This window comes from Marmota monax, unplaced genomic scaffold (assembly GCF_021218885.2).
Source record: "Marmota monax isolate L192 unplaced genomic scaffold, Marmota_monax_Labrador192_F-V1.1 WCK01_AAM20220418_F8-fsc00089, whole genome shotgun sequence".
NCBI lineage: Eukaryota > Metazoa > Chordata > Mammalia > Rodentia > Sciuridae > Marmota > Marmota monax.
The window spans coordinates 6,370,598-6,385,831 of record NW_026694744.1 but is presented as its reverse complement, the minus strand read 5'-3'; the positions used below and the strand labels follow the sequence as shown (position 1 = coordinate 6,385,831).

Below are 15,234 nucleotides of genomic sequence, written 5' to 3'. Positions count from 1 at the left end.
CCCAGTTACTGTCATAAAACACAGGCCATTCCATGGACTTCTGAAAGCAGCCTTCATGAGCCATGGTTACTGGCTGCCAAGGCTAGCATGTTGTGGTGCTCACAAGGGTACTGACCTGGTTTCTATTTTCAACTGGAATTTCCTCCTCTGGGGTCATTTGATCCCCACCCGCAGGGGCATTTTCCTGGTTCCCTGTTCCATGCCCCACCTAGCCCCTTGCTTGGGAATCAAAGAAAATTACAAACTCATCGTCCAGCACATTTCAATGAGAAGATTCGAGGTCATTATACTTTAAATTTGGTGGGAGCCAAGACTGTGAGCCTCTGTGAGACCCTCATGGAAGATACCAAGGTGATATTTACTCAGGAAGCTACTGAGATCTAAGACAGACCTGCAGGAAACGATAGCAGGAGGCCATGTTGTAGAGTTAAAACTGTTAAGACATCTCCATGCAAAGGGTCACAAGAATGTGGAAGAGTCAGCCAAAAGAAATATCACAAAGTGTATGACCAGGTCACATCCCTTGGCAAAACATGGGCTGCATTGGAATGGCCTAGGAGCTCTCTTAGCCCCCACCCCAGCTTTTGTGGCAAAGCTCTAAGAAAAGCTATACAAAGTTGAAAAAACAGAGCAGTTGTATTTTTAGGGTGAGTCCCTGGAGGCTCTTTACATTTTTTCTTCTGAGGGAGCACTGGATGCAGTAACCTAAAAACCTCAAATATATACACAATAAGAACTAGAATTTTAAACCAATGAATAAATGGCACTTTTCAGAGTTTGATTCTCTTCTTTGAATTGGTAAAAATATCAATGCTCAAAAATTATTCTGCCTAGAAAATTAACTAAATAAGCTAGGAAACAAAATACTATATTAAAACTTAAATCCAAAGGGTTTTCTGGTTACTTAGAGAATGGACAAGGTAGATTGGTTTAGGAAACTATAATCTATATAGGAGTGCATCTTACTGTTTATTAAAAAGGAGTTCTTATTTTGCCCTTGTACTTATTTAATAATAAATATATCTATAGGGTTTATGGAAATTTGAGGCATAGTTTTAGACTGTAAATAGGCAAACTTTTTTAGTAAAGGGTCATATAGTAAATATCTTGGGCTTTGCTGGTTATATAGTCAGTTTCAACTGCTTAACTCTGCTGTTGTAATAGGAAAGCAGCCATGAACAATACACGAAGGAACTGGTATGGCTGTATTCCAATAAAACTTTATTTATGGACACACACAAAAAATTGTATTTCATATCATTTTTCACATGGCATGAAATATCCTTTTGATTTCTTTACAGCCATCTAAAAATATAAAATTTATTCTTAGCTCATGGGGTACACTTAAAGCAGGCAGGGAACTTGATTTGGCCCTCAGGCCACAGTTTACTACCCCTGATTTCACAAATAAGCTACAGCAATGTTACAGATATTCTACTAGGTATGATCACATACAAAGCAAACTGTATATGGTGGGGATGAGGGGGGCATGATTTGGTGTTTGTTCAATTAAGTTGACACAATGGAGGAAAACAAGGCAAAGTCTTTCAAACCTCAAAGGGAGGCAATTTTGTGTGTATGTAATTTTTAATTTAGATTATCCATTTATATGTCAAAATTGATAAAGTTAGTCATCTAAGTTGGGTCTAAAGAATTAGTATATTTTTCTTCTAATTGCAAATCACTCCATCAGTAATATCTTTTAGATTTTAAAGCAGGAGCTCAATTTACAAATTTTTAAGGGACACTAGTAAATGGAAGCAAATAAAAGAAAATGTCTAGGAGATGTTAGCCAAAGGATACAGAATTTAAGTTAGACAGCAGAATAAACTTAAGAATTCTATTGGACAACATAGGGAGTATCGCCAATAACAATGTGTTATATATTTGAAAACTCCAAAGAGAGTAGGCTTCTGGTACTCTTAACATAAAAAAGGTAAGAGGTAATGGACACGTTAATTAGCTTGATTTTGCCAATTCACATTGCATACATATTTCAAAACATCATGTTGCATATAATAAATATACATAATATGTCAATTAAAAATAAATTTAAAAAAGTTTCTAGGGATGTGATTCTGAATGTTTTCCTTTTGATAGTTTTAGGCACCAGAACTGCTCAACACAAGACAATAGGAAAGACTGGCAGTTCTGCTCAAGCAGTAATACCATTCAGTCTCTTTCTACAATATTCCCTAGTGTCTATTCATATGTAATTACTATCAATTTATGGGAAGTGATATCAGTGGGAGGACCCCCCCAAATCTCACTTTTTTTGCTCAGTGAGGTCATGATGAAATATGTATTGGTATCCATTACAGAAAGAACTTACTCACCAAATTGGAAAAGCAATGGGGTTAGATAGATTGGCACCTTGTTAAAAAAAAAAAAAAATCAGTGTTCTCAAGATAATTAAATTAAATGCTGTAAAAAAGTGAGTGAATTCCCTTGTGTGCCAGATTCCTGCCTATGTTTAAGGAGTCTTTGGTTGATTCCACTTGCCATCTTGCACCTTGGTTATCACTGCACTTCTGCAGGTAGATGCTGCCCTAACAGTCTGGGCTTCAGAATAAATATACATGGAGCAGAGCTGACAGAAGAGCTACACCCTCTGAGGCTGACTGCTGGACATAAGGTCAAACTGCTGAGCTCTGATTCAATAAGCCAACCAACTTGACCCACAAATCCATGAGGATATGCGATGGTTCTTTTAAGCCACTGAATGTTAGAGTAGTTTGTTATACAGCATTAGTGTGGTAATACCTAACAGGCACAAACACAATTCTACATTTTAGAAAACACAGCTATAAAGCATCCATTTGTGTACCTACATGCACAGGGCAGAAATCTTATAGAAATCTCCAGGGTTCTCCTAATCCAGGTTCTTCTTAGGTTCCTTACAAGAGTTTATGGTCCCTACATGGTGGTATTATCCACCTACCTAGTTGAAAGCAATAGGTTCTAAAATATATTCTCTCTTTCTAATAAAGTTGAAGGCCCAATCATATAGTGAAACCATGTAATAATTGAACTATCCAGTAAGAGGATGCCTATGTTTGCAGAATCAGAGAGCATCAGCATTTTTGACACCTTTATTTAAATGGTGGGAACCAAATATATGCAGGAAGTCTTTATAACTGTGTCCCAATGATAAGGTTTCACTCTGCAGCCATCCTGAATAAAAACAGCTATTAAGGTTTTTTTGAACCAGTTCATCTTGATAAGGGTCAAAGTTTTCCCCAAGAGAGGTCTATGAACTGCCACTCCCTTTGAAATGAATGAATAAGACCATGAATATAACCATGAATATCAGGGTTTGCATAACTGTTGTGCTGCCCAGCACTGCAAATCTATGTGGGACCTGTGTTTATCCTTGTTCATAAATACTTTTGGAAAACCATGATGAGGGCAGAGTGCCAACTCTCATGTACCTTTTCCAGGCTGCTGCAAGTTCAACCATGAAGTGTCATTACTGAAATGGATGTTCCATTAGAACAATCATGCAAAGAGGGAACGTGGAGCATTCAGGCAGGGCTAAACATTGCCACATTTCAATCAAAAGCGCTTTACTTGTGAAAACACAGGAGTCAGAGTCATAAAATCATCAAAATGCTCAGCTGAAAATAACAAAAAAAAGGGCGTTCTTTATTTGTGGTTGCATATATATTGCTGACAATAAGAAAATTGAAAGCTTCTCTTATCTCGTTCTCAATTCACCTTACTTTCTCCTGTTGTTTCTGGACATTTTTGGCATAAATGATCAATGGAGACAGGAATGTTTCCACTGTGTGGGAAGGACAGTGATAGTAATTTAAAAGATGTTATCTTAAGGGGGATAGGCCAGAGATCACCCAGATCAGGGATAGGGGGAGGAGGTAGGGTGGGTATGACTGTTATTATTATTAAAAAGTGAAAAGGTTTTAAAAACAAGACCTCAAAGTTATCATCTCAAGCCAATGACATTGAATAGTCAGCTGTTGCACAGTGGTTCAAGCATTCAGTCTCAGTAGTGAAATGAACATAGAAGGATTTGAGTCTTAGCCTCCCTATTTACTAGCTGTGTGGCCTTGAAACAGATACAAAGTTGGTGTCTCAATCTCCCCATATCCAAACAGGGATGATTGGAGAACCTCCCTCAGAGGATTAAGTGAGATATATAGAATGTGCAGGACTTATGGAAACTATTAAATAGATATTGGATGTTGTTGTTGTTGTTGTTGTTGTTATTACTGTAAGTTAAACTAGGTATTTCTAAGAACTCTAAATCACTGACTAAATTCACTAACATTCAAGCACAATCTAAGCATCAGACACATGCTACAAATGGCCAAGGATACAGAGTCAAGATATGCCTCATGGTTCTGACCTCTGCCCCCTTGGATTTTACAGTTTTGTTATGAATATGTCTTCTAAGAAGCAATTATTAGCAAGATAGACATTATGAAAGTGGCTGCACAGGGAATTAACAAGAATGAGAAGTGCTTTCTGCAGTTAAGATTAAAATTCGAGTTTTCTCTTTGCCAAATTAACTAGATTACAGGATGATTCAGCTGCAATTGTTTCTTAAGCAGCAATGATAAACAGCAATCACTTTTCAGTCAAGCATAAATTACTTTGTTTGTGTTGATGTGTAACTTTAAGGGTTAAAATCTTCTACCCATCAACCAGAAGAAGCTCAACTGATCCCTCCATTTTCATTGTTTGGAAAACAAATGACATTAGACTATTATTATGGGCTTAGAGGGGGAAATCATCTATTGCAATTCCCACTTACATTAATAAATTTAGACCAGAGCACTTCTGAATTAAGTATGGAGTTTCCTTTAGTAAGATATATGTAAAATATATCACTATCTATGAAGTGAAGATTGAGTTCTTTAATAGGCTTGTAATATCGATATCCTTAAAGGCTTGTACATGACATAGGTGGAGTTGGCATAATGCATGACTCGTTTGAACATGGGAATTAAAATAATCCATGGGAGAGATAAGACATCTTAAGAAATTTCTGTAATACTTTCAGAATTTAGGAATTTTAATCACATAACAAACCCCAAACAAGACTACACATGCTATTTATACTATTTTCTGTTTGCCAACACCCTCCTTCAGCCCACAATAAAAAAGAAATGAAGCATCCTGCCTTCCTTGCACTGGTCCCTGCTTTTCCATGCCACACTGGTCTTACTGGATTGGCTGGGTTTGGTGCCAGAAGGAGACAGGCAATTAGGGTGCCAAAAGGTCACGGTATGGATTATGCACTCCATCCCTGCTTCTCTAGACTCCCCTGCTGCAGTCCTCTGTGAACACATTGCTGGCATCCTTTCCAGCTAATTCTGGAAATTGCTGGGCTTTGGTACCACTGCTCCCTCCCTGGTAACAGCATCCTCAAATTGCTAATCATTGGGTACCTCACACTCCTTGCTGATTCCTTAAATCTGTCAATATATCACTAATAGTTCACTCCAAGTTAAGACTTCTTGAGTATCTTGTTTGTTTCCTGTTTGGATCTTGATTGAACGATACTAAGCCCTTCTCTGTGAATTAATAGCTAAGATAGGAAGATGCCTTATATTTAGAGATAAAAGCAAAGACTAATTTACATTTTGTTCAGACCATCAAAATTACATCATAACACTAATAGTCCTGTTGAAAGACATGTGTGTACTCACCAAAATACTACTACATGTTACCATTTTCAAATTCTTCTAGGAAACTCAGCATTCCTTTGTTGACTATGATTACTCTGTGGATCTAATTAAAGTGACACCATCACACTTAGGACCTAGGGCAATGTACATGGCTTTGTGTCTGTGTGGAGCAGCACCTACCTGGCACAGGGTCACTCAGGAAATACAGAGCCAAGGTATTTCCCAAGATGGCAAGATGATCTTGGCTTCTTCATTGTAATGGGAGATTTAGACAAGTTTTTAGCAGATATTTCAATCAGCAGCAGAAAGGGGTCATTCAAAAATATTTTTAAAGTTTATTCATCTAAAATTCTATTGCTGTTCTCATAACAACTTCCTCCCAAAGCATAACTCCAAATTCTTCTGGAAACTTCAGTCTAGAAACCTAATTCAGTTGACACTCTAAATACCCAAATATTACTACATTTTTAAAATATAAAAGTCCTAAGAAGATGTCAGCCAAGAAGCGAAGAAAATCCTGATGAATTTTCATTTCAAAGGGTCATGGAATCTTTCAAGGAAACCAAAATTCCAAGAGTCCTTGGTAACAATAACCACATTTGAATGAATGAAGTAGCTTTATACTTTATGGCTAACTTTTAGGTACTGGGACACATCCCATATAAACATTCAGGTAGACACCACAAAGAGAAAGGAACACCACTGATTGGTGACAGTAATTTTTCATTTGATTTTTCTTTACATTTTTTTTTAGTATTTAGAATGTACTAAGAAAAAAACTCAGGAAAATGATCTTTGACAATATGGTTATAATCAGAAAATCTGAGAAGGTATTAAATTAGAAGATATTAAATAAATTGTATCTGTGGGAAACATTTGTAATTGCAGTCCAAAATTTGGCAAATACCCAAGATTTTTAAATTTATTGACCCCCCCCATCATTTTGGAGCTTTCAATCTAAAGTAGGCTGTGTCTATTCAACAATGTGACCAGAAGTTCAAAAGGGCCCCTACAACCCTCAATGATAGAACATAAACCAATCACCTGCTGCTCTAGGCTTCTTAGGAGATATTTAACCTTGGTAGGTTTGAGAGAAAAGAATTGGGAGCCACTGTTTCCCTATTTCTCCCTTTTGTGTTTCTTTCAGTGCTTCTTGCATTGTTCCCAGAGCAAACCTATTCATATCATATCCTCCACCAGCGGGACAAAAATCAGGCACCTTGCTCCTCACTTTGGGGCAGTTGCAGATTCAATATTCACCCATGAAAGCTTTCTGAGATTTCCTCAAGTACTCATTGGAAGATTATAGCTTCTAATTGTAGCCCCAGGCCTAATAGATTTGATAAACTAAATTAGAATACAACTTAGCTAAAGTATGACAAGAGAGAAAGAAGACAGGAAACATTTTTTTTAAAAACTGGGTATTGAACCTGAGTGTACTTTACTACTAAACTACATTTCCAGTCATTTTAATTTATTAATTTATGTTTTTTTTTGAGACAAGATCTCACAAGTAGCTGAGGATCTTAATAAGTTGTTAAGGCTGGCCTCAAGCTTGTGTTCTTCCTTCCTTAGTATCCTATGTTGCTAGGATTGCAGGCATGTGTCACTATGCCTGGCAGAAACTTTTTTAACCCAACATTAGGAAAACCATTAGCATCAAGGGGTGAAGAAAAAAGGGCTCAAGGTGCCAAGGCTTCTAGAAGGACCACAATGCCCTTCCCAGAGTAATCCCCCCAAAGAGGAAAACATGCTGTTTAAAATTGTGACTCACATCTAGCAAATCTAGCTCACATTTTGTCAATTCCATCTCTTAGAAAGCAAGGAAACATAATGTGCCATGCAAAATGATTTTCAAAAACATTAAATTTTTTGATGTCTATGGAGGTACAATTAAGTCAGAGTTTCTTGATTTGGGGACTATTGACACTTCTGGGGCTGAACAGTTCCTTGCTGTACTGTGTGGTGCATTATGTGAAGTTTGGCAGAACCTCAGATCTCTACCTACTAGATGCCAGCAGCACCCCCACCAGTCGTGACTATCAAAAATGTCTTAAGACATTGCCCTAAGTCCCCTGTTTGAGAACCACTGGCTTAGGTTACCTTGAAAGGGAAAATTGAGGAACATATTGGCAGTCCACTCAATGGAGATGAAGCATTCCTGTACTCCCTATATCCTTAAGGGTTCAACTGAAATAACCACTAGGGTAGAAAACAAAGAAAATCTGTACTAGATTATCCAAGTCACCTGGGGTAAAGTACTATCTTACAGTCTCTGGACCTGTACTACCAACAAATCAACTTTTGTAGGATATGAATCTTCACTTGCTTGAAGAGTAAGTGGTTCACCATGAAAATCAATCAGTGGTTTCTAAATATAGCTGATATAATAATCACTTTCAAAGCTTTTTCAAAATATTGATTCAATGTCTGGTCCTTGGAGATTCATATTTAGTGGGAATTGGGTGAAAACCAGAAGCCAAAATTTAGCATCTCTTCTCTCCCTGTATCCCCAGTCATCAAATGATGAAGAGTTAAATTTGGAAACTCCTGGTGTAACCTGTGTTAAAAATGTTTAGGCAGCCATATTCATCTACTCATACATACTTATTGGGAGCTATCTTCTGTGGGAGTCTGCTCCAGACAGTGGGGATACAATGGGGAAAGGCAGATGTCTCTGCCCTGAATAAACTTCACATCAGTTAAGAGATGGATGCATAACAATGGATGTATAACATGAAACCAAGTAGTGATGCAAACAGTGAAGGTGGTGGCTCACATGATATGATCAATGGCAACTGAGTGGGCTTGGAAGCACTTCAGAAATAGAAGTCAGGAGAGGTGACAGTTTTCTACAGTTTGAAAGATGCAAAAAGACATGCCACACAAAGAACCTTCTGGGCAGAAGGGACAGCAAGTACAAAGGTTTTGGACAGGAATGAAATGGTGAATTTTGTGAAACAGAAAGGACACTGATGTGGCCAGGTAACAGCAAGGTGGAGGAGGGTGGTAGGAGGCAGAGGATCATGTAGGAGGAGGTGGAAGGCCAGGGTCATGGATGAAAATATTCTAAGTGTAATGGAAATAAACCAGAGAGTTTTAAGCACTGCATTTCACTATTTATTTTTGTTTTTAAAAGATTACAGTGGACACAGGGGTAGCCAACCATTTACTGAGATGAGAGAATCTGGGAATTAGACAGGAGGGGGGGGAGTGAGAAATGAAGAACTCAGTGAAGACTTCATTTGACTACACAATCACATCACAACCAAGTTGAGAGTCAAGTGTATTCAATCCAGAGTTATCACAATGTAGGGAAGAGGAAAAGTAAATAATAGAAGTTCATGCATTTCTTTTCAGATGATTGGCAGGTATCTCTATTATGCAGCATCCAACAGAAATGTGATTATTTTTCAAATAATAGTATATAATGAGTAGCTTAAAGGATGGGAGATGTGATTCTGTAAGATGATGGGGCTTCCAAACCAATGAGGACTTGTCTGAGAAAGGCTCTGACTGTAGCAGGAAAATAGTGATGCTGGGAAGAGAGGAGGTTAGAAAAAGCATCCACAATTAGATATTAGTTGAAGGGATTCAGTAATCTCCCATTTATTTGTACATTGCAAGCTTTTTGCTTTTATGGGAACACAAATGATAAACAAACAGAGTGATATAAAAACGCTTTATAAAGGTGAATTTCAGGCCATGCCACAGGTCAGTACAAGTTCTGCAGAATTTCTAGATGTTTCCACTGGCATCAGTGATGGATAAGAACTGATTCATATCAGAACAGCCCTACAGCAGTGCCCAGTTCTTGACATATTCAGAATTGCCCAACATTACTGAACAATTAAGTGAAACCAATGACTTCAAACTCTTTGAAAATTGAATGTTCATTGGGAGCCAACGTGGAAACTTCTGTACTGTGACCATAGCCAATCTAGGTGAAAAGAGGCTTTCTATCAAGGTAAGTGGCTAACACTTCTGGTGGGCTCCTTAAGGAAGGGTTAAGTGGAGCAGGGTATAGTCAGCATCTGATTACAAGGTTGTGGTCACAAGCACAGATGGTGGGGTGACCGCACTAAACAGGAAGTGAGATCAGCAACAAAGAAGCACAGAAGTCAGCCAGTACACGGGAAGAGAATGAGCAGCTTAGGGTGTCCAAAACTAGGCCTCACCTACTGGATTTATGCATTCAACACATATTCATCAAGCACCTACTCAGTTCCCAGCACCTTACTAGGTGGCAGAGTGACAGCAAGGACAAGAACCATCAATAATATCTCCACCGAGTCTTCTACCTGTCTGTGAGACAGAAGTCAATGATTTTCTTTTTCTTTTACTTTTCTTTCTTTCTTTCTTTCTTTCTTTTTTTTTTTTTTTGAGAAACAGGAAAAAAAGTTTATTGCTTTGCTAGCAAAGGAGAAACACAGGTAACTCCTGTCCCAAAGGCTGTGCTCTCAGAAGTCAATGATTTTAAACCCTTAGATAGTAACTGTATAGGGCATGTGATCTCCCTTTCCCCACCCAAGCTGAGGGTAAACACAGGTTGAGACCCTAGGAGAGAAAAGCCATCAGGAAGTCACTGGACCAAACTTTTTATCCAGGGCTCAGTGGCCCATGCCTGTAATTCCAGTGACTTGGGAGGCTGAAGCAGGAGGATCACAAGTTCAAGGTCAGACTCAGCAATTTAGGGAGGACTTAAGCAACTTGGTAAAACCCTGTCTCAAAATAAAAACAAACAAACAAATGAATAAATAAATAAAAGAGTTGGGGATATAGCTCAGGGGGCAAAGTGCCCTGAGGTAGCACAAAAGTAAGTTACATTGAACTTAACGGATATTTAAATTTTGTGGTTTTTTTTTTAAATCTGTACAATCATATTAAATATCCATTTGATTATGTGATTTGACAATATTGATGGACACATTAACTCTCTGAAGGCCCCATATCTGGTTGTTACTTTGTTACTATGACAGAGGGGATGGGGAGAGAAATAAATAGGTTTAACTGTCTCAATCATCTCAATGACTCTGAAGAGCACTGTAGGATCAGAGTGCCTGGACAAAGCTCTCAGCTATGTTAACAACTATACCTGTGCCACCATGAACACTACTGCTCTGATACTAGATTGGTAACAGAAAGTCTGCCTAACGCACCAGTTCGAATTGAGGCTGAAATGGTCTCAGACTGTCTTTAAATACTGTGCAATTTATATAAGACCATTACTGTAAGAACAATATAATGCCCTGCAGCTTCTCTAGAAGCACTGCCAGAGCATCATTGGTTTATTCAGGTCATCCTCAACTTTCATACTCTATCCCTTATAAACCCCATCCACACTAAGTCTGGCTAGTTTTCTGTCCTAAGCATTTCTGGAATATGCCAATTGCTCTCAGCCTCCTGCCCTGCCACCATCTAGTATTGGTCATCATCTCGTACCTCTCTTGGGTCCAAACTCCAGAATGCATTCTGGCTCCTCCTCATCCAGACTTCAATGTTGGGACCAGAGCAAGCTTTCCAAAATACAAATCTGATCAAGTCACCAAGAGGTGTCAAGACAACACCCAGCTGGAAGGCTGGAGTAGCCATAAAGAGAACATGGGAAAACCGTGGGAGGAAAGGTTTGGAGAAGATCATTAGCTGCTAACACACATTTTTGTTGTGATAATAAAACAAGATGACAGTTGTACTATACTTTGAAAAAGTGGGACAATTGAGACTGATTATGTAAATTTAAAATGCTCTTATCTACTCCAGTGTGTGTATTTCACTCTCTGTACCGCTGAATGTTCATTTTAAAAGATGAGTGAGGTGTTCTTAGCAACTCTTAACATTTCTGCTATGTAACTGTCTCTTTGGAAAATTGATCAAAATCCTGACACAAAATAGATACTCAGCATAAGTTTGTTGAATGAATAAAATGTGAGCCCTTGGATTTCTCATATGCAGTCTCACTTTGGATGCAAGAAATGCACTGAAGGAAGAACATTAAATACTTGCCCCTGTGTTAAAATTCAAAAGAGACAAGAAGTACTGGAGATGCAGGAAGGGTAATTAGTAATTTTTGAGGGTAATTATTTTGCAGGAGAACAGACCAAGAAAATCCCAAGACCACAGTACAATATACAGTGGGGCAAAACCATGTTGAGCAAAGTAAGTGGAATATTTGTGCTGAAAGACAAACTAAGCTCTGGAATTATCAAAATCCAAATGAGGGAAGTAGAAAAGAGTACAGCATTCAAACAGATTTAAAGACCTGAAAGTTTATGCCAATATGAAAAGCAACAGTTCATACTTATAACGAACATTCTTTCCACCTGTACCTGATTCAGGGTTGCTGAATGTGGCTGCTTTATCATTCTAAAGACTGGGGTCCTAATTAGAATAAATATAGTTCATGCTTGTATAAATATATCAAAATAGATTCCACTGTCATATATAATTAAAAAGAACAAATAATTTTTAAAAAGAAAAATACAAAAGAAATTTTGGAGAGCCTGGATGACTTCTTCCACCTGAAGTCCCAATAAATTCCCTCTCACAGCTTCCTTTCTACAGTCTTAAATCAAAACATATATACTAGATGATGTGCATTAAAACAAAGGGCTATTTAACAGCAAATCTTCAGAGCTTAAAAGGGGATATTAGCATCAGCTTGATTTGAGGTTTCTGGCTTGAAGAGAATGAGGCAGCTGAATTAAAAAAAAAATTAAAACTTTGGTGATATGTTGGGTGAATTTGCAAAATTCAGGCAACTTCACAACATGAATAGACACATGGATTCTTTAAATTAAAGAACCAGTTCTCACCTTTCCTCTTCTACCTACACTCTCATGAATAGAATAAAAAGACCTCAGATCACAAATTAAAGGGCACCAGTACACAGATTAATATCTGGAAACACCGTGGGATGCAGATGTCAAACCCACAGAAGGAGCACAGACTCTAGCTCTTTCAGTGCAAAGCAACCTTTGCTAAAAACTGATTACCCTTGAGACCACTTTAAAGGGTAAATCTCTGAGTCGCCAGTGTCTCTAAAGAAAAGAATAAGCATCAGTAACTCACAAGTGTCTCATTTGGCATTTCAAAGCAAGAAACTATGGCCAAACAGGGGAAAGAGCTGTCACAGGTTCCTGGAACATTAGCTTACGAAGGGCTTTTAACAATTTTCTAATTCAGGCCCTGATTTTTCCAGAGAAGGAAAGTGATGTGGAAGAGATGCAAAATTTGCCCCATAGTTGATTCAGGACCAGCAGGCAGCACCTGGAACAAGCTGGGGAAGCTCAGAGATCTCTGAGCCTACCATTCCTGTCCATGTCAACTACTTTCTTGGGGAAAAAAACATATGTGGGGAGTGGATTTTGAAGGATGCAAATTCCAGACAGATAACTGTCTTTGCCTTATTATAAATATTGATGGTTCTTGTCAACTTTCTGTCTTGTCTGTTTCTCTCCAGTTTTTAAAATTGGCAGTCAGAATGTGAATCTCAGCAGTGAAAATCTTGTCAAGGAAAACTCAGAAAATTAGCAGATGGCAGAACAACTGCAATGTTTCATCTCAGAATGACACTTTTTTTTTTCTTAACAAATAGAAAGTAAATGTCCAAAGACTGGAGTAAGCTAAACCTGCTATCTGTCTCCTTCCTTTTGGGGGCATTTAGAATCCTCAGAAGTAGTACTCATTCCTTAAACCTCTTTCTTTTCTTCCTTCTTGCCACCCCACCCCTCCAACTTCTCTAAAAAATAAACTCAACCTAGAATCTGGATTTGGTTAATCATTAACTCTAAAATTTTGACTCCTTCTTCAAAGAAGGCAAACCTCACGAGCTTTTTGTCTGTTACTCTGCCATACCAGAAGCGCTTGGCACATAGTAGGTCCCCAATAAATATTCGTGGAATGTTTAAATCAACAACCAGAAGGCAAGTCACCATGAGGTAAAAAGGAGGATCCCACAGAATGCCCCCTGGCATCTTCTTGTATTAAGACCACGTTCTGTTCCTCCACAACTCAGAAGGAAATGTGTACCCTCCTTCCAAACAGCAAACTGGGTTTACCCGAAGGCACCCCACAGCATTTCTACGGGACTCCACTAGCCGCACACTCAGACCTTTAGGTATCCTTACCTCCTGTCTAGCTCTATTCCTGTCCTTTCAATGTATCTGATTGGAAGGCTGGCCCAACCCCAGAAGCCCCATTTCTTAGCCCTAGACAGCAAGGCAGCGACAAGGTCCAGATCTCCTGTTCCTGACACAAAGACCATGGCGCAGTGAAAAGAACGCTGACTCTGGGGTACCCTACTAAGATATTTCAAGGAGCTCAGCTGAGTTCCCGAGCAGGTGGCACTCCAGGGTGAGCCCCCTGGTACACCCGCTCCCCAACCAAGGACCTCCGGAGAGCCACGATCGCTTCATCTCTGCGCTGTCCCTTCCTAGGTCGGCCAAGTGGCGCCCCCTGTCGCCTCTGTGTGCGCCGGGACACTCACCGCGTAGTGCAGCTGCGGCTTCTCGCGGTACGCTGGGTCCCCCATGTCCCCACCGAGAGGAACGGCGAGCCCTCCGGAGCAACCTGGGGTTGTGGCGTCTCTCCGAAGTCCTCTTACTTCACTGTCATCTCGGGGCAGCCCCTGGGCGCTAGCCCTGCTCTGTGCGCTTTGAGCGCGGTTCAAAGCGCCCCTGGCACTGCGTCCCGCGGAGGAGCTGGTGGGGACCGGAGGAGGCGGTGGTGAAAGGGGAGGGGGAGGAGGAGGAGGGAGCGGCCGAGCCTGATGCGATGGGCGGGCGTTTAATTCCTTCCGCTCCTGGCGGGTCGCTGCTGCTGTGGCCGCCGCCAGCTGTTCGGGGCTGCAGCCAGCTCGCCCACGACAGGTGTCAGACCGGCCAACGCTCCCGCCTCCTGCCACCCTGCTCCTCCCCGGATCCTACGACCTGGAGCTGCTGGGGCTGGAGCTTCAACACCAGCGAGGGGGCGAACTTGGGTTTCCAATAGACTTTCGCTAACTTTCAGTGAGGTGTGGGCCTGACACTGGAAGGCGATTCGGAACCTTCTATCAGGGAGAGATGAGTTTTTTTTTTTTTTTTTTTTTTGGAAAGCCCTCCTCTGCAAGAGCCTCAGATGTGAGGACCTTTGGAGAGGGTAGTATTGAGGAGGACTAAGTAATACTTAGTTGGGGAACTGTTAAGCGGAGGAGGCCTGGTTGGATACTGGCCCCAGCAAAGCCGTTGAGGGATAACCGAGTTTGCAGAACCCAGGCAGTCTGGGGAACCCCGCTGGAGGGGGAAGTCCTGGAGAATTTACTGGAACGTGAGGAATGGTTTTGCAGCCAGGCTGGATCTGGGTATTTACTGCGGGGGGGTGGGGGTGGGGTGGGGGGGTAGTGCTCCAGGCGCTGCTTTTGTGTCTTAGTTCCTTGGTGCAGATCGGAAAACGGCATTGTAAGGGTTTGGGAACAGAAGAAATGTAGTCTCATTGCAAATGCTGCCAAATAAACCAAATCATTTTAAGTACACACTGAAGGTTCACAATAACACTAAAATCTGGCCTCTGCCCTGAAATCCCATCATGGAAACAAGTCTTTTAAAAC

The 15,234-nt window shown here is 40.2% G+C and overlaps 1 protein-coding gene across 3 annotated transcripts in view; it reads right to left on the bottom strand.

Annotated features, from left to right (window-relative positions):
- The window catches only part of Arhgap6 (Rho GTPase activating protein 6), a 470,700-nt gene that overhangs the window by 233,387 nt on the left and 222,079 nt on the right, over positions 1-15,234 (bottom strand). The window contains exon 1 of one of the 3 annotated variants that reach the window (XM_046424260.2): positions 14,137-14,504. The exons of the other annotated variants lie outside the window; for them this stretch is intronic. Within the exon in view, the coding sequence (XP_046280216.1) occupies positions 14,137-14,181 (45 nt within the window). The 5' untranslated portion in view covers positions 14,182-14,504. Of the gene's footprint in view, positions 1-14,136; positions 14,505-15,234 lie in introns of those variants that run through there. 3 annotated transcript variants of the gene reach the window in all.